Raw genomic sequence first — 23,969 nt, forward strand, 5'->3', positions numbered from 1 at the left:
ATAGGATTTTACTATGTAACGAGCATCATGAGCAGAACGTTTCCAGTCGAACTTTTTGTGTAACGATACAATTGGAAAGAGGAAACCGCGGGAATGTATGTGAACCCACATACAACCTTTGGTAAACCGAACCAAACTGAGCTAGCCCTAACCCAAGCGCCATGAGGTCAGTCGGATCTTGCCGATAGCGCCGAAGCTGCACTGCCAGTGAGTCCCTTAGCGGAACAGCCTATGCCAGCACTCCAGCGACGAGGACGCAGAAAATACCGTTGGAACAGGTTTCTTTCTAACGTCCACATCTATGAAAGCGCAAATGTTCAGAACAGCAGCAACAAAAATCGCCCACAATTCAACAATACCTGCGCTTGCAGGTAATCATGACCTTCGCCCTCTCCAAGACCTCATAACGGCTGAGAAAACCGTCCTCGTGTCGTATGTGTCGATCCTTGTATACTGTCCTGTTCACTCACGGCCTTTTAGCTTGCAAAGACTTAGCGCGGATATAACAAAGGCTTCAGAGGCATTACGTAGCTGGGGTTTGGGTGAAGGAGATGACCTCGGGGTACGTAATATTCAGTAATAGTCGGTTCGTAGTCCAGACAACACGTCTTTCTGGCTGGAACTGCAGACTGAATACTACGGACTAACCATATGCTCGTAGGACACACTCAGTGCCTCCACTACAGTGCTGGCTCATTTTGCGTCGGCGCTCACCCACTATGCCACACTTGAACATACTATTCGAGACAACATGAAGGCTGTTCGTACTCGGGAAGAAAGGCTTGATGATCTCAAACGTAGGAGAAAGAATGTCGTTTCAAGGGCAGACACGGCAGAGAGGAAGTTGAACAAAATGAGCCCGGAACACAAGAATCTATCCGCTCAAACCGATATGCTGAACAGACTGAGAGATGAAATAAGATCGATGGACACAGATATTATGGCAGAGGAATCTGATCTGGGTGATTTCAAACGTAAATGCACAAAGAATTGGATGACCTTGAAGTTTGGTGGTCTTGCCGAATGCTGCGAAAAAGGCGCCGTAAGTCATTACATTGTTCCACATCTATATTCGTGACGTTAAAACACTTTCAGATTGTCGGTGAACTGGGGAAAGATATCTTGACAGTAAGTTTATCTCCATGTGAGACTTGACCGACTATTCACCTGCTGCATAGGAAATACCAGACGACGTCACGCAGCCCGGGCTTCCCAGGTCTTACTATAGTGGTCAATCTAGAGTTAATTCTCATGTCGCAGAAATACAGAGACGTATCGGACAAGTTGTCTTTTCCGGGACCCCTTCATCTTCTCCAGATGGAGAAACTGGGTCGACCTTGTTAAGTGATCCTTCTGCCAATCCACCTTCGACACCTTTGCATCTTGCTTCTCCTGAATTCAATTCAGATTCGAACACATACCTTACCTCGGCACCTATTTTGAATGTGAGTGAATGATATCTTTCGTGGTTTTGCGCCCCCTGACTATGAAGATAAAGATGACATCCACTGCACCTAATCGCAGAAATAGTATCGATGAACTTGGCTCAAGGTCCCCCTCGAGTTCGGACTACCCTAATTCTCGGCTGGGAGGAAACTCCACCGGAAGCCAGTTTGCCTCATTACCGTCCAGAGGTAACAGAGGTGGTAACATGCTTCAGGATGATACCTTGTCTTTAGGTCCAGGTCGTCGGTCCTCAAGAATAGAAGATTCATTTTCGTCCTCCATCGCTGACGCTCTGTCATCTCGAGACTATTCCTTGAGCATGGCGACCCCGGATGATTTCGTCAGAGGCAGTAGTATGGATGAACCAGTTCCAGAATATGAGCCAATAGCTTCGTCATCATTTAACATGCCGCTCGGACTTCCTTCTGGTGCTGCTCCTCCCACTATAAATGCTTATGATCAGGACTTCGAAGAACATACTCAAAGAGGTTCTTTTGATGAGAGAGAAAGCCAGCTTCCATACGCATCCCCCGTCTCCAATGAGCAATCACACCACGCAGACCGGCGCGTGCGATTTGGCGCAGCCAGCGACGACGAGCCAGAAACTCCTCATTCACCAGAGGTGACAGATGGACGTGAGACCGGTCAAACAGAACAAGGTATGTGAACAATTGCCACCAGGATAAAATTATCTAATATCCTAACCTTTGATCCTAATGTTGGTTTTCCCCCCTTTTTTTCCGCACTGAAAAGTTTCATCGGTAGAAGAACCGTATCTACGCTCCGCTTCTCCCGTTCTTTCCGAAGAACGGAGGGTCCCTAGGATTCCTCCTCCTATGATGGACACGGAGGAGGATGAAAAGGCGCGAAATGCAGCAGCAGCACGCGAAGTAACACGTGAGATGGACGCTTTAACGTTCAGCCCCCCTCCTCAAGAACGTTCACCGTCACCGCTAATACCACCATCGGCCCCATTTGCACAACAGCCCGCTTATTCACGCCCTCAACTAAGCACGCAGCCTCCTGTAGACCAGCCAGACTATACCCCGCGGAGTGTCACTACGTCTCCCATCCCATCTTCTCCTAACGTGAGCTCGCTCATGCCTGCCTCTCCCACTGGATTTGCTTCTCGTTCTGTCTCTCCTGCTGCATCAGCAGATGCACCTTATCGTACACCCCCAGAGTATCCTAAACCTTTCAGCTCCATCGCGCCGAACGCAATGGCAGCTAGATCGACGTCGTCTCTCACTACAGCTCAGTTTCCAGGAGGGGCGCGAACAATATCCGCTGCAGCATTTAGGCGCCCTCAGCCACGAGTAGCAAGTGGATCAGATGCTAGCATTGGCGGACTTGGTGGGCCCGGTGGGCCAGCCGACACGAGTCCTCTAACGTTCCGAAAGCGCGCTTTGCCAACAACTCCTGGCAACGCTGGAACAGCAACGCCTCAAGGAGAACGATCGCTCCCTCCTGGGCAAAGTCGACCTGTCTCTAGCTTTGCTGATGAGGAAGATTTTGATTACATATCTGCCTACGTTAACGCTAATCCTGAACCAGGAGAACAGAGCAGGCCGTCGGGTGAATACCCGCCGGGATATGCGCAAGGCAGATTTGCTACAAATCTTGAGGGCAATGGTCGTCGGTCATAGGGTGTGTGAAGAGTGTAGGGTGGGTGAAGAGTGTAGTGTTTCGCCTGTGTCTCTTATACCTAGGTAAAATATGTATTTAAGATTACTGGATTCATTAGCCTCGTCTTTTTTTTGAAACTATTAATTGACTGTACTCTCACTGAGTTGTCTATTTTGATGTCGACCATTCTCGTATCACATCGCCAAAAAATGCTCTCCAAAAAGCCTCGATGAAAACTTCGTGACGACACCTCCGATCAACACTTATCAAAGGTGACAAAGCTTGGGAATTCGGTTTAAATTCAAGAGTCACCATGACCAGAGCATTTATAACTTCATTATTTTTAATACTACATTCCCTAACAATGTTATGAAACGTTACACCGTTCATGGCTCAGGCGTCAGGTATTTTCATTTGGGCTTGTGCAGTAAGAGCCTGGAATGCCTCCTCAGAATAGGGGGGGTATCGAAGACCCATATACGGCTCAGCTCTGATATTGAAAAAAAAGCGTTAGGTTACAGCTCAAGGCCCTTCAGAGAAAAGCAAGGCGTACGCAAGGGGAACATTGATGGAACCTCGGCGTTGAGTGAAGGCATCGAATGAATGCTTCCCGAAGTACGCGCCATCTACAAAGAATAAAAGTTGTTATGAATGTCTTCTACACCAATGTCAAACACTTACAGCCTGAATCGCCCTGCCCGCCAAACGGAATCTCGTACACACCAAGTTGGGCGAACGTGTCGTTGAGGATGAGTTGACCACTTTGAGTCCTGTGAACAACTGGTATAACCACAGTTAAAAAACTGATACATATAAAAGGAAATAGGTGTACACTGACACTTTTCTTTGGTCTCATCGCTGTTTGTGAATATATAAAGGACCAGAGGAATGGGGCTGCACTCATTCAATCAGCACATTCGAAAATATTCGAAACAGGTATATTTTTGAGACTCACCCTGCTTGTATATGAGTGATGGCACTCTCGATGTCGTCCACAGGAACAATAGGAATGACAGGACCAAATATTTCCCTAAGAAGTTGGTTTGTTTTTTTTATATGCAATCAGATAAGAAGAAAAGCTAACTGTTCCATCAACGGATCAAGAAGATCAACGTCCTTCACAATAGTAGGCTCGATCCGTAGATTATCCCCCGCCGATCCACCGACAGCGACGTTACCGTTTGTATCGCGTAGAAGGCCTCGAATGCGATTATAATGGGTCTCGTTTACCATATGGCTAATCTCAGCCGCTGGATCAAGCGCACCCTTTGCGTGTGGCCAGAACGTCTCATATGCTTTTTTGAAAGCCGCGACAAGAGCATCTTGGTGTTTGCGCGGAACGTAGACATGATCGGGTGCAACACAGACCTATACGAGGTGAATAAAATCGTCAACAAGAAAAATCTGGGGGGAAAGAATGGGCACTAACTTGACCTGCATTCTGTTGTTTGCCCCACAAAATTCGTTTGGCGGCAATCTCGAGATCTGTGTTGTCACCATCGACGACGACGGATGATTTGCCTCCCAGCTCGAGCGTTAGTGGAGTGATATGTTTGGCAGCCGCGGTAGCCACTATACGGCCAATGGCTGTGCTCCCAGTGTAGAATATGTGGTCCCATTTGAGTGTGAGAAGGTGAGTAGTCTCTGGAGCTGCACCCTGAACAACAGCGTATGCATTGGGATCGAGATAGCGCGGGAAGAGGTCCGCCATTAACTGCGAGCAATTAGGGGAATGCTCTGACGGCTTGATGAGACATGTACAACCAGCGGCGATAGCACCAGCCAGAGGCAACAACGAAATAACCCATGGGTAATTCCAAGGACTTGTAACACACGAGTTAGTCGTCAAAGATGGACAAGTAGATTGAAAGATTTCAGGCCTACGTGATATTCACCACAACACCTTTAGGTGCTTTATATATAGTGGTGTCCCAAGAGCTACGCCATTCTTCAACTTCTGGTTTCTCGGGCTTTGTCCACTCTTCGAGTTTTGCAGCAGAAAGAAGGGCACTAGCCACTATAGGGCCAACCTCTGGAAGAGCCGCTTCCAGTCTGTGACGTCCTAGGTCAGCCTTCAACGAGGTCATGATAACCTCGGCATTCTCCTGTGCAAGCCGTGCAAGCTGTAAGAGCTGTTGACGCCTATATGCAAGAGGGATAGTGACGCCAGACCGGAATGTTGCGGTTAGCTTGGCATGGATCTAAGTTAAAAAATACATGTAAAGTCAGTAAGAGCCGTCAAGAAATTGTGGGATCATGTCAGTAGATATACGCCGCACCTGCGTGATTTCTTCAGGAGTGTTGTAGCCCATAGTCGATAATCGAATAGTGATTTAAACAGCTGAACTTGTGGATGGGGTGTGTTGCTGTGACCGACGTTGTAGCCTATTTAAATAGCTACGTGAGATTATGAGAACCCAAGAAGATGATCGGACTTGAAATACATTAGTGCACACAAGGGCCTCTACTGGCCTAGCTTCGCCCCTGAGGCGAGTTTCAGTTAATATAGGAGGTTAAGTTGTAGAGCGGCGTTGAACACACGCAAATGGCTTCGATGATCATCGGTGGCTACCATTCATTATAGATTAGCTACAGGCACTATACCAGCTGCTAGTAGTTGCTGCCACTCGAACGCATAACTTTGAATACTTACTAGCTTGCTCAAGAGTTTGCACTACCAGTTTGTCGTTATGGACCCTAATGGGTCTAATCCTTGTAACTGCTACAAGCACAGTAAGCAGTCATCCACATCGATGCGTGATGGCAAGACGACTCGGATGATTTAGCCTGTAAAGCGACAAACTGGAAAGGGTAACCGTAAGAAATCGGTTGATATTGGTGATAGCAAGTTTAAATACCCGCCATTCTGAGTTTTCCCCCTCAATTTAGCTTCATATAACATATTCTTCAGGATGCTGACGCTTTGTTTTCTGTAGGAGATGTGACCATTACTCACTGTAAGCCTTACTCAAGTTCAGCAAGGTTGGGGAAGCGGTGTATAAGTAGTAGACCGGTATGGTTCCAAATATATATCAACGTTAACCGAACCGGCCGGGGGCCGGACTATTACGCCGCTCTTTGGAGCGTTGCTGGCGACCTTCTTCCAACTTGATACTTGTTACAGGCTCAGTGTTTCACTGGTGTATGTCCCTTTATCACTACTCATCATGACCTTGGGATGACTTTATGAATCTACTACATTGATGGAGGCACATATACCATCCTCGTGCGGGTCTATCATCATTGAAATCAAGGCGCAAACGTCTCAAAGCCTCAAGAAGCTTGCCGCCCTCGACTAACTAACCCAGGTAATGGTGATTCCACAATCGACAGAGGAGTGGGGCCCATATTCTCACAGACAGAAAATTTATCTCCGAGACGCGAACGCCAACTTATCATCAGCATCTCACCTGTGGGCTCGCACCCTTATATCTCTGCAGCAGTCACACACTCTATGATTCAGTGATATACCTCGACCCTATATCGTGCAGGCATGACTGAAGCTGAAAGTCGATAAAAGAAACATGTTGGCCCGCGGCATCATGTATCACCAGCGGTGATGTCGAACTTCATCGACGGAGGTTCACAGTCATTAAGGTGCCGACCGACGGTGCACGAAATTCATTTTCACTGCTCACTCGATCGAGAGCACATGGTATAATCCTGGCAGTGACATGCGGCTTAAGAGTGTATGTATTTGATCGTTAATCGAACAATAACCATACATTAATATCATAATATTTTTAGGGGTGCAGATCCTTGCTTCCAAACGGGCCTATCTTATCTCAAAATCTGGGAAGGCCAATCGACGAGAAAAGACATACTCGCACTTTCCTTTACTTTTCACGCATATTTTCAGTGAGTTCTTCAAGTTCCTTAGGTTGAACTATCCTATCCAGGGCTTATATGCGCGTGATACTAAGGGCGCATGTTCAGTTTGGCGATCTGCGTACATATCTGTTCCGTCTGTGCTGACTGATATAACACAAAACGATCATGGTAATTCCAACGTCTTGATACACTTCCAAATTTTATTCAGCTGTCACAATTACTTCGAGCTTCTTTCTTCGGTCTTCTCCCAAGCGTAATCCAAACCCCAGGATCGAGGCTTAACGCGATCAATTATCTCCACATCAGACGCCCTGTTTAAAGTTCAATGGCACTCAAAGCTGTTCTCAGCCATTGCTCAAATAACTGGTTTTAAAACCGAGGAAGGACAAGATCCATCTGGAGTTTATCTACGCCAACAAGAAAGTTAGGAATTTCGAATTGGCGCTAGGTGTTTCGGGGCTTTCTAGATTTCGACGAGTCTGTATACTACCAGGGGCGATACCAAGAAATCAAGGAGTTCAGTTTCTATTTCATCAAGCGCTGCGGGCCTGTACATAGAAACCTTCGTAACGTGAATCTGATGAATGAAGAACTGAAAAGGCAGGGTTTATGCTAGCAACCATGATTGGACCTGAAAGAATCAGAATACCCACCGACTGTCTATAGAGATAGAGTGGGGGCTAGAAGTATGATGGTTCGATGGGTTTTACGAGGATATCTGGTCAAAAGGCGCTTGTGCGCGCCAATTTATCGTTAAGACGAAACGTTGGGACGTCACCAGGAACACCTCCGACTCACGTCAAAATATTTCCCAGGTGAAAAAGAAATACGCGTCAGGAGACCTCTATTACACTCACCCTATGATCACGAGAAATCAGTGGGTCAAGTGAGCGGTCTTCCCCTAGTTATGCGGGCCGTATAATTGCACAATCCCTTATCTTTGGCCGTTCACCGGGGCTAAATCCACTATCTCGACTATAAGGCGAAGGTCACGAAGGTATGCGTGCGGGGTTAAAGATGCTCCTAGATTGATCTACCTGACTAGGACAAAGACTTGCTTTATAGAAGACAATCTTCGAAGCCTTTAGGAGCTACCACGAACTGTATAATCTTCTACATGTCTTCGAGTTCAGAATCCAAGGGCATCGCCCTCGTCACAGGAGCTGCACAGGGCATTGGACGTGCTATTACTCTCCGACTCGCTGATGATGGCTTCGACGTGGCGATCAACGACATTCTATCCAATAAGGAGAACTTGGACAATGTCGCGCTACAGGTCGCGTCCAAAGGGAGGCGCACATGCGTGATGTTCGCAGACGTGACTGTAGAAGACGAAGTGAAAGGGATGATAGACGGGGTGGTGACACAGCTCGGTGGTCTCGATGTAGTAAGTTGATCGCAGCTTTGGGCCCACAGGAGCTTGTTACTTGGGCTCAATAACGCTCTCCTTTCTCACAGATGGTTGCCAATGCTGGGATTATCAGAGTTGGCACCCTTTTAGAAAGCATGTTGCGGTCCAACGGTATCATCTTTCCCTTTCTAACCAACCCCCGTATCTAGCGGGCGTCGATGATTGGGAAGCTCAGTTCGCAGTTAACGTGCGAGGAACGTACCTGTGTTATAGGTATGCTGCCATGCAAATGATCGCACAGGGACGCGGTGGGCGCATGATTGGGGCGTCTTCGGTCGCTGGCAAAACTGGCACGTTCTTGATATGTCTCGGCGGTGTCGTATCTGATTCCTACATTCATCTAACTCATAAGGCCATGCAAACCAGATAGCGTATTGTTCAGCCAAGTTTGCCGTTCGAGGCATGACACAGTGTGCTGGTTCGTCTTTGTATGACTTTATGTGTCTTGTCTTATTAAATTGACCGTTGCATTATAAGCACTGGAATTGGGTCGCCATGGTATTACCGTGAATTCGTATGCTCCTGGTGCAATGATCACTCCGATGCGTAAGGGTACATTGCATATTTCTGGAGATTACTTACTAGGTTCCTTCATGTAGTGGAAGGTATCAGAATCGCGAATGATCAGCGTAACGAGTCCTTGGGTCAATTCTATGATGGGGATTACTACAAACGGGTAAATGGAGGCCAATCTATCCCTTCGAAACTTCATTTACATTTTCATTGTCAGATGGCGGATAGAGCTGCTGTAGGGTACATGGGAAAAGCCGATGACGTTGCGAGCATCGTGTCATACCTAGCCTCGAAAGAATCCCACTTCATTACCGGTGAGTGTGAATCTGGCATGTCAACTGCCTAAAGGGTGTTGACGTCAGTGTTGACGTGACGTTGTCACAGGTCAAAGTGTAAGTACACCATCGTCCCCCGCTGTAGACGGCCAGAATAATGACAGATGCGACTTTATGACAGATTTCAGTGGATGGAGGAGTTTACTTTTCCTGATCCCTTCGGCTTTTCTGGACGTTGGTTATAATTATTACATGAGGGTCCTAGCTGAGTCAAAGATGGACAGATGGACAGTCTCAGAAAAAGGCTAGGAGCGATTGGCTACCGAACTGTGACTTCTAGGAGCAGGCTAACGCATGGCCCACAAACACGAGGCCAGTTCCTGCACACTTGCGCTCGACCTTGCTGTTCTTTTTTAGTTCAAGACCTTTTCGTCTTTAAAAGTCCCGCTGATCGCAAAGTTAGTATGATATTAGTGTGCGATAAGCTGCTACTGCTCCCCCCACATGACGCATTCATGACGATACGCAGGAGCGCAAAGTACGTACCAGAACACGACATGAGGACAGCGTATAAAGAACTTTCTGAACGCGCGCTAGTCCGAAATTTCCGAGGCTAGCACAAGGCTGCCTTTACTTACCTGCCGTTACCAAAATACCTCGATAGAAAACAACAAGTGTTCGATTTTTGAATTCTATCATCAAGCGGCGATAAATCGATCCGGGATAAATCTCTGCCGGTCAGCGAAGTCGCCTTTTTGTGACCGAAGACATGTGGTACGTCTGCGTGGTGTGCAAAACCGCGGGGGTACGCATGGATTTCGCGCCTGAATCGCTCTGCAGACAGCCTGATACAGCGAGAGAAGTATTGTGGCGTAATGACCGCTCAATACAAGATTGTGGCGTTGCTTTTCAAGAGCTGTCGAATCGACTTTGGCTGCTCAAGGGCATCCAATCTTCGTGATAGCACGGACGACGACGAACACGGAGCACAAGATATAAAGCTAGCGCCTCCTTCTCGTGGTTCAAGGGTCATTTGTAACACCCCGGTAGGAAAACTGATGTTTCAGATTCGACTGCTTCCCCACCTGCAAACACGACATAGCGGAGGGTGTACGGACTTGAGGACATCGAGTTCGAAAGAGTGGACAAAGAGAGGACTTTGCAGCTGAGTTGTCCGCAAAGAAGACATGACATTGTCCCCCAGAAGCAGGAGCGCATCGACTCGCCGAGACCGTGGAGCACTATACAGACCGGTGATGGTGTCTATGAGAAACTCACTCATCTGGGTGGTGGTAGCTGATGTTGTAGTGTGGGTGAGGACAGCACATCGTCATAGCCAGCGACAGAGTGTGTTGGTATCCGTGAACCTATATCCTGTAAGAAATAGTAAGCCGAGATCATGATGGGGCAGAAAATGTATCAATGCATGGGCGTCATTCCGGTGAATACACAGACAGAGATGGAGATTTTACAACCGGGTAATCGCTTGACAGTGATCTCGACCCTAAAAAAGGGCAAGCGTTCAGAAAATAAATGAAAATGCTTATGAAGACTAGAACCTGTGTCATCGCATCAAGGCCCAGGGTCAGCTGGGAACCCTTCTTTTGTTACTTGAGCCTTGTTCGCTCGGTGAGTGCTCGGTGGCAACGGGGACCTCCTCCAATGGCAACTAATATGCTTGAATGCACGTTGTTATAACGTTGGTCGATTTTCGTTCGTTCATTTCTTTTCTCCAAAACTACATCCTCCATATTTCCTTGTCCCATCCCGGAGGCCAAGGTAGCCCTCAATGGTTGGCTTTCTTCGAAGAATAGCTACAGGAGATAAAAAAAGTGTTGGCAAGGACTCAAATAAACAGCTTTCCCGCCCCTCATCGCCCGGCCCCCAGAAATCATCAGATGTACCCCCTTCGTTACCATCTTTGCCCTCTTTGCCCCCTCTCTATGCTCGATTTGCAACCACCGCTCCGCAGACAGATGCCACGGTTAATGGGTCTAATAGTCCCCTAATATCTCTCGAGCAGCTTCCCACCACCACTTGGGACTTGGAGCCGGAACTCTTGTCCTCGCGCATAGAAGAATCTCCAAGCACAGATGTCTGGGATGCAACAGGGCTGTACAGTGTGACAGCTTCCCCTGATCTGATGCAAAGGTAGGATACAATCTTTTCTCCGATGCCTATACGTGCTGAAATAATCCTCGCAGCCTACCAAATCCGCTACAGACGTCTGGTACTCTTTTCTCCTCTGCTTTCTCAAGTTCTCCACTTTTTGCACGCCAAGAAGAGAAGCCATTGCCTTCAAATCCTATTGCTAAGCCAATAAAGCCCTCAGGTGAGCGGGATGAACAAGTTACTGGACGTGTTTGTCTTAACGAGGACCTGTCAGATGGTTTTTCACCAGGAGTGTTGAACTACTCTACTACGTTTTCTGCTCCAGGGAGCACTCCTGCTCAAACTACTGTAATCACAGTTCCATTGCGACAGGTTCGCGGAGACCAGTCCATAATTTTGCCCGCCCCTTCCAAAATGCAATCCCCTCTTAAACGCGAAGACAGTGTATCATCCTCCGATTCTTCATTTTCTGTATCAAATTACTATACATCCCCGCAGCCAGCTCAAACACCTAAAGTAGCACCGACAATCACACCAGGTTTTCGTGGCTCCACCTTCTCTACGTCGCCTCCGAGACACGAAAATCAGGTCCAGCCCATACGTCATCCGCAAACTTCGCGTTCTCCCGTCGTATCCGCAGATTCTCGTCCTCCGCCTCCATCGCGTACTACTACATCTCCTCGTGGCCCGGTACACGTAGGATCTACTGCAAGCTTCGTGTCTAGCAGAAATTATGCCAGTGATAGCACCGAAGCGTCCCGAAGAACAATGGTATCGACTGCGTATACTTCGGGTTCCTCCACAGCTCCGGTAAAAAAGGCAAGTTTTTACCCTCACTTCTTCGTTTACTATGCTATGCGATGAGCGAGAATAAGCACTAAGCATGCCTTCTCTGTCAACGGCAACTTCGCGATCGAGGAGTCGTGGGTACAACTCGCGTATCACCACGACCTTTGTGTCAGATCTTCTGCCGCCATCAACAAAATTCACATTGCAATCGCGTTGTGTTTCTTCAAGTTGCTGCAGCATTCTCCATTGAAAGCTGCAGTGTTATGACAGAGACATGTCTCATTTGCATTTTTCTCGCCTCAATCTCCGTCCAAAGACTGTGCCGTTAACATAAACCCTTAAATAGCAATCTGACGTCATCAACGCCGCCAACCATGGCCCTATACCGTCGGCTCGGCGTCGGGCAAGCCCAAATCCACCTTCTAGCACCTCGATAACCCGTCCGGTGTGTTTTTTTTTTTTTTATTACTCTAGACGATAACGTTGTAAATAAATAACTCACAACATATATATAGGCGATGAATACGAGCGTATTCGGTAACGTTCCTCGGGACACCTACGATTCCCAACGCCCCAGTCGTTCTGCGAGCAGTACGAACTTGAAGCAACCGTCGACGCCGGTCAATAAAGCTAATCTGACACCGAGACAAAGCTCTTCATTCAAGTACAACTCGCCGTCGCGATATCCTTCACCGCCTTCATCGAACGAACGATCCAATCGCGCTTTGCGACAGCCACCTGTTGTCGATCGCGTCTCCAAGGAATCAGCGTCGGTAGATGTGCTTGGACAGTCCGAAGTTCATTTGAATCCAGATAATAAAGCTGTAACGTATTCGAAGACGGCTCCTGTTCGGAAAGGACCTCTCATCTTCGCAGCAATGACAACAGTTCATCAAGCTGCCGAAACCATCATCGTCAATCCCAGTCCTACACCATACGTTCCAGAAGGAGATGTTCGACAACGTGCCTATCCTTCTCCGCCCGCAGATCCCATTCCTCTTGCCGATTTTAATTCGCAGATGCAACGTAATGCTTCAGCATCATCAAAGGCTACTCGTGTCTCATCGAAGGGTACTGAGGACTCACGACGTCATGTCTCTTCCGCGAGTTCATATACGCATCATTCAGATGAAGTCGCTCGACAGTCGTCGGGTCACTCACCTATAGAATCTCTGATCCCACTGCGTGTCCGCAAGTCGAGCAAGGCTAGCTCTCTAGGGCACAGTATATCAGAGTCGTCGGGTTCGGCACATGGCCAAGAAAGTCCAGTCGCCGAGAGCCAAAAGCCGCGTCGGGTATTGACGAAGACGCGTCCTGTGGCCTCGTCGCCTTCCAAGGTTCATATTGTGGAGAGTCCAGTAATGGAAGGTGTTTCGTCGCAGGATGCTTTGCTCTTTGATTCCGATCCTTTCGCTAAAGTCGAAGGAGTTCAAGTAGTCAAGGCACCTCTCAGACAAGATCCACCTAGTAGAACTCCGTCAACGGAGAAAGCTGAGGAGATAGCTCTAGCTCGAGACGATTCTGGTAGCAATCATGATGGCCATGACATTAAGTCTGAAGATCATACCGTGTCTGAGGTCCCTGTTTTGCCCAAAACGCCCTTGACCCCCGTGTCTCCAGAGGACTACAAAACGGCGCGTGCACAGCGACGTGGGCTATGGTTAGAAAAGTCACTACCTCCCCTTGTTGCAGATGCTATCGCCAAGCAAGAACTTGATAAAGAGCAAGAGGTAGGACAGGAGGAAGAGGAAGAGAGGTCACCCTCCCCGCCGCCTTCTCCCCCTCCTCCTCCCCCTCCTCCGACGTATTTTCCCATTGTGATGTATCTCTCCGATGTAAATCTTTTTGCTCGTCTTTTAGAATTTCTTTCGTTCTCCGAATGGTCGTCCTTGTCGAGCGTTAACAAAGATATTAGAAATTTAGCTGAGGACAAAAGGCTCTTCAGGGAAGAGGTACTAGAGCGCTACTTGGGAACCATAGGCTACGTGCGCTGGACCCACGAGTTGGCTGAACCGCTTACGATATCGTTGAAGGTGCGCTTCTTTTTTTGATCCTCCAGAGTTCCGTCTTTGATCTCTTAATATAGGACCTTAATGACTACATGAGAGGCGTGTCCATGCCCACACATCAATACGCGCGTGCAGCGGAATCGTACCTACAGCCAGGAGTGGTCGAACAAGGAGAAGGAGCTAATATGCTCCCGTTCCCAGACATTGAAGTCCTCACTGCCTCAACTCGCGCTTACACTCGTATTGTTCTGAGAATTCGTGCACAGGCTGAAGCTGAAGCTAAATATTTGGCTCGTATGGCAGCTGCAGAGGCTAGTCCTAACCATAGGTCATCGCCACATGTTAAGAAGAACGGTCACTGGCAATCGCGTGCTTCCAGTCGCGCACCATCTCCGACGTCTTCAATGTCTCACTCTCACAACCACGCCCATGCTCATAGTCCAGCTCGTGGGTCTAGGTCTAGAGCCAATACTTCGTCATCAGCAGCGAAGGCTTTCCATTCGCCGTTGTACCAACTTCACCGTGCACCGCTGTTGCGGGTCTTTGTACCTTCTCCTGACGGGGATTGGCTCTCTGATACCAGTGTGATGGAGTGTGAGGCTGAGCTCAAACGTGCGGGTGTGTCAAAGTTACTACGAGTTGGTGACGTGGTATGGGATGTGGCAGCAGGGGACGAAGGGAATGTAGGGAGGATGGTCTGGGATGGACGTTATTTGATTGTAAGTTAATGATGTTGTTGGACGGTTGACGCAACATATCGTATACTAACTATCGTGGTATGCAGGACCTCGAATATAAGTACTCGAAGGCAGGAGACCTCCCCCGATACTTCCATAGTCTCGCGTTTTCTCCCTCCTACTTCCATCGTGTCATTCGGACAGGCCCCAGTGCGAGTAGTAGTGGTGGCAATCCTATTGTCTACATGGATGTGAGTCCGTGGGGTGATGAACTGGCTGCCAACTTGCAGCTATTGCAGGATAGGATGAGAACAGAGACGTAAGTCTTATATGCTACTGATAAATCGTCGTTGCGCATGGTGCTGATCTGTATCTGCAGTCCTCAAGGTGCTCTTCACAACGTTGTACGCTGGGTTCACCGAACGTCTTTTGAGCTTCGACGACCTGTGCGGCCTCATCATTCCGACACGCGCAGCAATCGCTCGAACAACTACCGTCTTCCTATTCCTAATGTTGAAGGTTTCTTCGTTGACCCTGGTTGGTATGGTACTATTGTTATCGAGGCTGAAGGCACGAACGAGGGCCTGGCGGACCTACAAGAACGATGTGGACCAGGTGTATTCCCTCCTCGACCGGAAACTGTTAGTGGGAAAAGCCGAGGCGCAAAGCAGGAAGATACTAAAAGAGTATTCAGGATTATGCGCGAGAAGAGGTACGTTGCTTGTTCAGCATCTTGTATATCATTGACTAACGCCTCTTCTGTTTACAGTCGTCCAGGAGAGATCTGGATTAGAACAGTGAGGGATAAGGAGAGGTTAATGTGATCAATTGTGGGAACAGGTATCCCTGCGCTTGCAGAGGCAAGCCTTTCATTCATTTCTTTGCTGGATGCTTTTTACTTTCTTTGCCTCCTGTTTGAGCGGACTGTTTCCTGGAATCCATTGTGTAGACTTATCATACTTATGTATTTTCCCTGCTTTCACGTATGTTTAGCTGCAGTAATAGAATCTTATAGACTTCTTTTCAACGAGTATAATGACAATAATAAAATAGTTATGTCCTAGTCAAGTCACGTGAGAACGTGTTCTCCAGCGAAAGCCTGCTCCCAAACTTGCATTTCCACCAACACTTCTATTCGTCACTCCATACCGGCCGTAGGAGAACGTGGTAAAAACTCTTTCAATACTAGTACCGGATATAATTGCAGGTCTGCGACCCGACTGAAGACACCGAATCTCAGGGACTGTATCTCAAGACCGTCGCTGGAAGGCATGTTGTTCAATATCACGCTCCTTATAGTGACCGCCAGCTTTGGACTTGTCTTTGCCTCTCTTTACCCGGTCGAACCAATTGGAAACACTGTTTTTCCTGCCGGAAAGCCAGTGTCGATCAGATGGGTTGACAACGGATCGAGCCCTCAAATCCAAACGTTGGGCCCTCTTGAAATTCAGTTATTCTGCAACGATGACGTGAGTTATACGTTGCGCGTTTTTCTCGTATGAGGCGCCATAAACGCCCGCTTGCTCTACGCCTGTGGATGTTAGAGGTGACATTGCTTTACACGCTAACCATTATGCCCCCGTTTGTGGTTTCTAGACATACATCGCAACACTAGCGACAAACGTCAATCCTATCGCGAAATCTCAAATGGTTACAATCCCCCCGCAACTAGTCTACAATGGATCCAACTTGTAAGTGCTTGACTTGTAGTGTGAAGTTCTTTTTATTAACATGCAGGTTTTATTAGCACTATACGCTTCGCCACCAATATCCCTTACGACCTTATAATATATACGGCCGACTTCACGATAACGAACGCTACTGGCCCTCAGCCACCTTCCAGTTCCTCTTTGACTATGCACAGTACCCTATCAGCTGGGAATGCTACCTTGATAGCCAAACCCACGACATTAACAAATATCACTTCATCAACCAAGCCGGCAACAACATCAACAATATCATACACTACTTCATCAGTCAAGTTTGTAACATCAAGTAGCAGAGCATCGCAGCCGACTGTAATTGCGCCTCCCCTTCGTCCTAGTAATGTCGGGTATCAGCCAGAAAACCAACGGAACGCAGCTCGTCGCGTCGACATCGAGAAGCTCAAGTTCAAGGTCACCTTTATTCTCTGGCCTGCGTTGATCGGTATTGCCATGGCCCTCTGAATTGCGACATCACGAACCAGCGATACCTTGCACGGAATACGAAACAAGATAGATAGTCTCAACATGTTTCCTACTATACAGTTGATCTCCTCGAGTCTATCGAGTGCCCCATGTCGGTTTCTGTAATCAAAAGTCTATGTAATCCCATTTGTTTTGTGTGATATTTCGTTGTCCAATGAGAGACTACTTTGTGATGGCGAGCCTATCGAGCCTGCATTCTCAGCGCCTTGCTCAGCAATCTCTCACTAACCAATTGTAAGTCAACAGCGGACGCCGGGCCATGACATGTATGAGTAAGTCACGACGTGATGTGACGTGACGCTGTCTGTCACCGACTCCGTCCGATATTTTTGTGGTTCAGCTCAAGAGCCGGTCTTTACTTCACACCTTCTTGTATCATCATAATGTTGCAGTTACAGCAAGTCTCACGAAGAGTATGTCTTCCTATATATTTCTGCGAAAAAAACAAAGTATTTAAGGCTTATTTGATTGTTCTCACTAGCACGTAGCCAAACGGTTGCGTCAGGCTAGTGTACAGGTTGGTGCTTGGAATTCACAAAGAGGACTTGCGACACCATCAGGTCCATATGATGCAGTTATCATCGGTGGAGGTTCGTATCATCATTCCAACTCTCAGTGTTTTGTTTGTTACTTAACATGTTTTCTTATCAGGTCCTGGTGGATACGTTGCAGCCATCAAGGCTGCTCAACTTGGTTTAAAGGTATTTAATTGTCACCTTACTCCTGTGTTCAAGGTTAATTGTGGTTTTCTTTCATTTTTCAGACCGCGTGTATTGAGAAGCGGGGTTCTCTTGGTGGTACTTGTCTCAATGTTGGATGTATCCCATCAAAAGCTATGCTCAACAACTCCCATATGTACCACCAAACGAAACATGATCTGGAAAGGCGTGGCATAGATGGTACGCCTCATTTGAATACATATTTGTGTTCTCGCTGAGTTTGTCGCAGTATCTGGTGTTTCTCTCAACCTAACCCAGATGCTCAAGGCTAAGGATCAATCTGTAACGGGCCTTACTAAAGGAATTGAGACTTTGTTCAAGCAAAACAAAGTAGATTACATCAAGGGTTCTGCTTCTTTCGTATCTCCTACGCGAATCTCTGTCAAGCTTAACGATGGTGGGGAAACCGAAGTTGAGGCCAAGAATGTCGTCATTGCTACGGGCTCCGAGGTTACACCATTCCCAGGCGGTGGCATTGAGATTGACGAGAAGCAAATTGTCAGCTCAACGGGAGCTCTGGATCTTCAAAATGTCCCTGAAAAGATGGTCGTTATTGGTGGTGGTATCATTGGGCTGGAGATGGGAAGTGTATGGAGCCGTCTAGGAGCTGAAGTCACAGTCGTAGAGTTCTTGGGTGGTATTGGCGGTGTCGGGATTGATGAGGAAGTCGCGTGAGTGTGTTTGCCTTTTAGTGATCCTATGACGATACCAACCTGCACTTTATAGAAAACAATTCCAGAAGATTTTATCGAAACAAGGGATCAAATTCAAACTGAACACCAAGGTGCTATCCGCTGAGAAGCAGGGTGACAAGGTCGTCATCAAGACCCAGTCTGCCAAGGGTGATAAAGAAGAAACCGTAAGTCATCCTTTCAATCACGACTCTATCATTTGTTCGAGCATTTTACCCTCATTAGTTGGATGCCAATGTTGTTTTGGTTTCTGTTGGTCGTCGCCCTTATACAGAGGGTCTTAACCTGGAAGCTATTGGTATCGAAAAGGACAACAAAGGTCGCATTGTTATTGACGACCAATTCAACACCTCGGTCAAGAACGTGAAATGTATCGGTGACGTGACATTCGGTCCTATGTTGGCACACAAAGCCGAGGAGGAGGGTTAGTCATCTGTCATATATCCATGGCATAGCTTATCATTGCTTCTCATTGTAGGTATTGCGGCTATTGAGCATATCAGCGCTGGACATGGGCATGTCAACTACAATGCTATTCCATCCGTTGTGTACACACATCCCGAGGTTTCCTGGGTTGGCAAGACCGAACAAGAGTTGAAGGCAGCTGGCGTGAAGTACAATATCGGAAAATTCCCCTTCGCCGCTAACTCGAGAGCGAAGACGAATCTTGATACCGAAGGCTTCGTGAAATTCCTCTCCGAGAAAGAAACAGACAAAATCCTTGGAGTCCACATCATCGGTATGCTTACCTTCCTTCTCCGTGACTGATCTGTTAAGTTAATAAAATACATTACTCGTAGGCCCCAATGCTGGTGAGATGATCTCGGAAGCCGTCTTGGCCATGGAGTATGGTGCCAGTTCAGAAGACATTGCCAGGACTACTCACGCTCACGTACGTATGGTTATCATCTAAAACAGAATACACGTTAATATTTTTATCTAGCCTACGCTCAGCGAGGCTTTCAAGGAAGCTGCTATGGCGGCATACCAAAAGCCCATCCACTTCTAGAGGCCAGGAGGACACTATGATTATCATCAATGCCGTAGACAGCTCTCCATACAACCTATTCATTATTCCATTATTTTGACAACTGCTATGCTTAATGAAATTCTGCAATTATAATCAGCCATCTAAGACCCGTGCATTGTAAATGCAAATTAGCGGTCTTATTTCAATATCTTCTGAGTTTGTAACTATTTGGCAACGCCATGAGAAAATAACAGCTGCCAATATCGGTATCGGTCCGCTCCACTCGGAGTCTCCATCTTCGTTCAAGTTCATTTCTTACTTCAGCTCGTTATCTTTTGGCTGTTAGGACACATTATCTTTCTTCGTTGTATAGAACTTAACCCCAAATTTGGCGTCGCTCCTTCAACTTTATCAAGAACCTAATGCATGTCTCTATCTTGGTTGAAACGCAAAGCTCGGCTGGGATCCCTCTTAAGCAGCTCTGGAGATGAAGACGAAGAAGGGCTCGCGTTGGACAGAATTCTACATGGACAAAGTGTTATTGGAAAGACATGTATGATACTTTTAGCACCTTCTTCCCCTTCGATCATGTTGATCCGCTTGGTGTCTAGCTAAGACTACTGAGATTGAATCTCTGCGTTTCACGAACAAGGATCTCGCCTTTCTGGGGACCTTGGAATTTGGTCAGTTTGGCGTGGTATGTATTTATTTTCTGCCATTCTTGCTGGTCATTAGACATTTTTCATATCAGATAGATGTTGTTACTTGTCGCCTCGATGGCCGCGTTTATGTTCGGAAATCTATAGAGAAACGATTCGCTCTAAAAACTCGTGATGTCTCCGGTTCTTATCTTTCCATCAAACGACTTTCCTGATTGGCTTTTGTTCAACTATAGCAATGCTCTCCGAAATTCGAGCGTGATATTCTTCTAGAAGCAACGAAAAGTGATTCAGACTGGGCGCCTCATCTACTCTGCGCCTTTCAAACGTCCACACATCTTAATTTGGTCATGAATTATGCTGAAGGTGGCACTTTGTGGGACGTTCTTGAATCAAGCCCCCATGATGGTCGGGTCACTGAGGCTGATATGAAATGGTGGACCCCTCAGGCGGTATCTGCTATTCATTGGTGCCATTCTAAAGGTTTTGTGCATCGGTGCGTAATTCTCGTCTTGGTATTGTTGGCCTGAAAACAAATGCAAATGCGGACGTTCGCTGCAGCGACATAAAGCCACACAACTTTGTGCTCACTCCCACAGGGCATCTTCTCTTAATAGACTTTGGGTCTGCTGCTCCTTTGCTACCACCAAAAGCCGATGGGCGCCAACTTGTACCCAAACGATATTGCCTCGTCCCATGCGGTACTTGCGATTATATATCACCTGAGATTTTGCAAGCACATGAAGAAGCTTTAGTCGCGCTCGAAATGACGGATGGAAATGGTGAGCCCCTTACTCAAAGGGGCGACGAGACGGAGGGATATGGGGTCGAGACCGATTGGTGGAGTTTAGGCGCCATGCTTTATGAAATGGCCTATGGCGTAGCACCCTTCTTTGCAAAAGACATTCGAACCACATATCTCAGGATCATAGATCATAAGGTTGGTATACACTTGCATTACTATCTGCTGCGTATATCTGAATTGGATGAACCCAGACCAGCTTACGTTTTAATCAAGCAATTCCGCTATCTGCACAATATCAAGCATTTTTAAGAGGGTTTGTGGATGTCTCTTCCCCTTTAACTATATTTGACATACGCAAAATAGTCTTCTAACCAGTCAAGAACGTCGTCTTGGCAGGCACAATGTCATGGAAATAACTGAACACCCATTCTTCGAGGAGACAAACTGGTCTTACCTTGAGAAACGTACGTAGTTAAAGATAACGCCTGATAATCAGCTCATGGGTAGCATGCGGATCGGGTTTATAGAGGTTGCGCCATCCGATCTCCACCTACCACATTTCGAATATTCGACGCCAGTTCTACAGAATCCTCACCTAGCATCTCCTAATGCCGAGACTACAGGCGATGGTTACTCTCAAGGGTTTGCCTTTTCGGCGTTGTTCCAATCATCTGTAGATTCTTCCTCTCCCTTATCTCTCTTGCATTCAGTATCTCAGAAATCTTCGCATTCGTCTTTATCTTCAGAAACGGTATCAGCCTTTCTTGGTTTTTCATGGGGTCCGTCAGAGAACGCATTTACAAATATCAGCACAGAATCGAAAGGGGAAAGTCCAGCATTTGCTGCAACACCTCATCAGCTTCGTGTACCTTCCCTGCAATCTACGCCTTACCCTTTGCTACGCCCACCTTCGGCAACACCTGCCCGACCTTACGCTTTTGCTACTCCTATACGACCCCATAATCTTTCCCCGTACCAAACCCTTCCACGGATGAGTACCATTCGCCGTACAGCCGAGCGCCGAGCAGTATCCGACCGAGAGGCCATGAAACAGCTCGTAGATTGCATCGGTATGAGTGCACGCAAAAAAGTTTTGGAGAGTGGACGGAAACCGCGTATTCTGAGCTCGTATAGCCGGAATCGGTCTGTTACGTTTAGAAAGGAGTTGCAGTTTATTGTGACGGACAAAACCTATGATTCTGATATCACTCCTGCCATGGAGGCAACCGCGTCCGAGAGATCCGAGGATACAGAATCGGAAGGACCACCGAGCCCAAGCCCAAGCCCTCGTCCTGGGTCTGCCATGTCCATGATAAGCAGAAGGAGTGCCACACCAACTGTGTCCGCATCGTACTCGGGTCGTTTCTTAGGCCCTCCTTCGGCTACGTACAGTCATGATAGCAGACGGCATTACGACCATAGCTCACCTCGGGAACGTTCTTTTCAAGAAGTACCTCCTAGTGGAAACGATGACCTTTTGGAAAGACTCGAGAAGAGACGTATTTCGATTCTTTTGGATCTGGATGATATCGGAAAGCGTCTCGAGCTTTTGCGTGTGCAGATCAAAGGTGGAGAGGGTTAGATTCTGATGTGTCCAATTTTCCTTCTACTATTTCATTCCCATTGCTGTCTGCCTTGCAGGACTCGCAGATGTATAGACATACTACTTGATCATGAATTAACAGGTCGATCGGAATTATGTGCACATCAGGGGCTTTTGTGTTGTTTTCCTTTGTGTTGGTACTGCGGTGTTGTGATAGCCGTTTTCTTGTTGGCGTGTCCTTTACCCCTTGGCCCAATGATACGTCCATAAGCTTTGCTTTTCTGCCTTTACCGCAGGCTTTGTGTCAGACTTTGAGGAACAAAGGACACAATTTCCTGCTTATGTAAGGTGCCGTGCCTCAACAGCGCCTGAAAGCATTTCAGACAGAAAACATGTCCTCAGCAGATGAAGCCTCACTAGAGCCATCTCAGGTCGAGATATCCGAATTCGAGACCCAATTCATACCTCAATCCGACGATGACGAGCAGCTATGGGAAGTGGTTGCGATTGCAGCTGAGAAAGGAAAGAGATATAAAGTCAAGTGGGCTGGGAACGATCCAAAGACAGGCAAACCATGGGCGCAGAGTTGGGTGGATAAACATGATTGCACCGACGACCTCGTTTCAGAATGGAAATTAAAGCAGAAGAAGAAGAAGGAAGAGGCTTCAAAAAAGCAACGTACGTTCATTTGTGTATTCCGCTGTCGTAGCATTAACACTGGGTGTCGTTTGCCACAGCCAAAGGAGCGCGTACGACTACTAAGGCAAACTCATCTCGCCTTTCTAAAGTATCGTCAAAGTCTACCTCACGCAGGACACGCTCCTCGACTGCAACTGGGTCGGTAGAGGTTATACAGATATCAGGTTCTGATTCCGAACCTCCCCGTCCTGGTCCTTCAAAGCTCACCAAAGAAGTGCCTCGCACTCGCACTTCTAAGCGCCAACGCGTCTCATCTTCCCCATCGATCGAATTCATCAAAGAGGATGATTCAAATTCAACTTTTAGAGAGCGACCTCAGAAAAAACAGAAAGTGAACGTGGAAGTAGTTGTCCTTCCCTGGACGAACCAAAACGAAACTAATCTAGAAAAAAATCCAACGAATTCGGGAAACAAGGCGCTTATAGAGCAAGCAGATTCCCGTGACGGTGCTGGTAACATACGTGAACACGGAGATATTGATGCTATCAGCTCGAAAGTAGACAAGATTGGGCCTCCTCGTGGCGTCAAACGGGCTTCGAAGTCGAGGCGCGACCCAGGAACAACATTGATTAGCACAGCAGCTTCTTCTTCACGAGGATCGTCCAGGCCATCATCTCGTGTCAAGGCATTCAAGTCGGCGTTAACTTCTTTTTCAAGTAAAACAAAAGGCAAGGGGCGTGTCAAGTTAAACTCAGATCTGGTTATGAGTGGCTCCAGCGATTTATCCTCCAACGACGGTTCTGATTCTCATCAAAAGGGCAAGGTGAATTATGAAAGTCATCTACCAGATCTATCAGAGAACATCCCATCTCCCCAAATGCATGTCTCTGACCATGCAGTACAGGAGTATCCAGATGACCCAGACCCTCATTCTACCACCTCTCCTTTCCGCCCTCGAACTCCTGTACTGTCTCCCAGGGCTTTAGCGCGGCTTGAACTTTTCGACCGCATGGTCCTTAACTCTGATCATAATGAGAGTATTGTAGAGCCAATCAGACAACTTGATTTTGTGTATAACAATGAAGTTAACGCACCCGAACCACCTGTTCCTCAACCTCCAGAAG

The 23,969-nt window shown here is 47.3% G+C and overlaps 7 protein-coding genes across 7 annotated transcripts; 5 read left to right on the forward strand and 2 right to left on the reverse strand.

The window, feature by feature from the left end:
* Window positions 1–3,393: 3,393 nt before the first annotated feature.
* Window positions 3,394–6,005, reverse strand: SERLADRAFT_478478 (uncharacterized protein; the record flags this gene model as incomplete). Its single annotated transcript, XM_007323323.1, has 12 exons — window positions 3,394–3,562; window positions 3,626–3,698; window positions 3,754–3,852; window positions 3,911–3,966; window positions 4,028–4,102; window positions 4,157–4,440; window positions 4,502–4,895; window positions 4,957–5,273; window positions 5,352–5,457; window positions 5,517–5,640; window positions 5,726–5,874; window positions 5,931–6,005. 9 exons carry the CDS (start codon window positions 5,382–5,384, stop codon window positions 3,466–3,468), a joined length of 1,428 nt encoding a protein of 475 aa, XP_007323385.1.
* A 1,636-nt stretch (window positions 6,006–7,641) lies between these two features.
* Window positions 7,642–9,851, forward strand: SERLADRAFT_478481 (uncharacterized protein; the record flags this gene model as incomplete). Its single annotated transcript, XM_007323324.1, has 10 exons — window positions 7,642–7,900; window positions 7,949–8,290; window positions 8,362–8,407; window positions 8,464–8,604; window positions 8,667–8,732; window positions 8,792–8,860; window positions 8,914–8,990; window positions 9,045–9,141; window positions 9,212–9,219; window positions 9,284–9,851. 9 exons carry the CDS (start codon window positions 8,021–8,023, stop codon window positions 9,314–9,316), a joined length of 807 nt encoding a protein of 268 aa, XP_007323386.1.
* Window positions 9,852–10,014: 163 nt separating this feature from the next.
* SERLADRAFT_478486 (uncharacterized protein) lies at window positions 10,015–10,740 on the reverse strand (the record flags this gene model as incomplete). The annotated part of the gene is made up of 2 exons (XM_007323325.1): window positions 10,015–10,606; window positions 10,662–10,740. The coding sequence occupies one exon, from the start codon at window positions 10,382–10,384 to the stop codon at window positions 10,166–10,168; it is 219 nt and encodes a 72-aa protein (XP_007323387.1).
* A 3,114-nt stretch (window positions 10,741–13,854) lies between these two features.
* SERLADRAFT_453267 (uncharacterized protein) lies at window positions 13,855–15,732 on the forward strand (the record flags this gene model as incomplete). The annotated part of the gene is made up of 5 exons (XM_007323326.1): window positions 13,855–14,036; window positions 14,090–14,731; window positions 14,797–15,008; window positions 15,069–15,401; window positions 15,459–15,732. The coding sequence occupies 4 exons, from the start codon at window positions 14,105–14,107 to the stop codon at window positions 15,511–15,513; spliced, it is 1,227 nt and encodes a 408-aa protein (XP_007323388.1).
* Window positions 15,733–17,235: 1,503 nt separating this feature from the next.
* Window positions 17,236–19,421, forward strand: SERLADRAFT_478491 (uncharacterized protein; the record flags this gene model as incomplete). The annotated part of the gene is made up of 10 exons (XM_007323327.1): window positions 17,236–17,291; window positions 17,360–17,468; window positions 17,530–17,579; window positions 17,642–17,777; window positions 17,827–18,268; window positions 18,324–18,456; window positions 18,515–18,713; window positions 18,768–19,028; window positions 19,090–19,181; window positions 19,233–19,421. The coding sequence occupies 10 exons, from the start codon at window positions 17,262–17,264 to the stop codon at window positions 19,296–19,298; spliced, it is 1,518 nt and encodes a 505-aa protein (XP_007323389.1).
* A 123-nt stretch (window positions 19,422–19,544) lies between these two features.
* Window positions 19,545–19,912, forward strand: SERLADRAFT_478494 (uncharacterized protein; the record flags this gene model as incomplete). The annotated part of the gene is made up of 1 exon (XM_007323328.1): window positions 19,545–19,912. The coding sequence occupies one exon, from the start codon at window positions 19,686–19,688 to the stop codon at window positions 19,872–19,874; it is 189 nt and encodes a 62-aa protein (XP_007323390.1).
* A 127-nt stretch (window positions 19,913–20,039) lies between these two features.
* SERLADRAFT_478496 (uncharacterized protein) lies at window positions 20,040–22,481 on the forward strand (the record flags this gene model as incomplete). Its single annotated transcript, XM_007323329.1, has 6 exons — window positions 20,040–20,094; window positions 20,155–20,414; window positions 20,480–20,858; window positions 20,915–20,976; window positions 21,027–21,127; window positions 21,191–22,481. The coding sequence occupies 5 exons, from the start codon at window positions 20,269–20,271 to the stop codon at window positions 22,243–22,245; spliced, it is 1,743 nt and encodes a 580-aa protein (XP_007323391.1).
* Between the last annotated feature and the right edge of the window lie 1,488 nt (window positions 22,482–23,969).

The sequence above is a fragment of the Serpula lacrymans genome, assembly GCF_000218685.1.
Source record: "Serpula lacrymans var. lacrymans S7.9 unplaced genomic scaffold SERLAscaffold_15, whole genome shotgun sequence".
In the NCBI taxonomy this organism is placed as follows: domain Eukaryota; kingdom Fungi; phylum Basidiomycota; class Agaricomycetes; order Boletales; family Serpulaceae; genus Serpula; species Serpula lacrymans.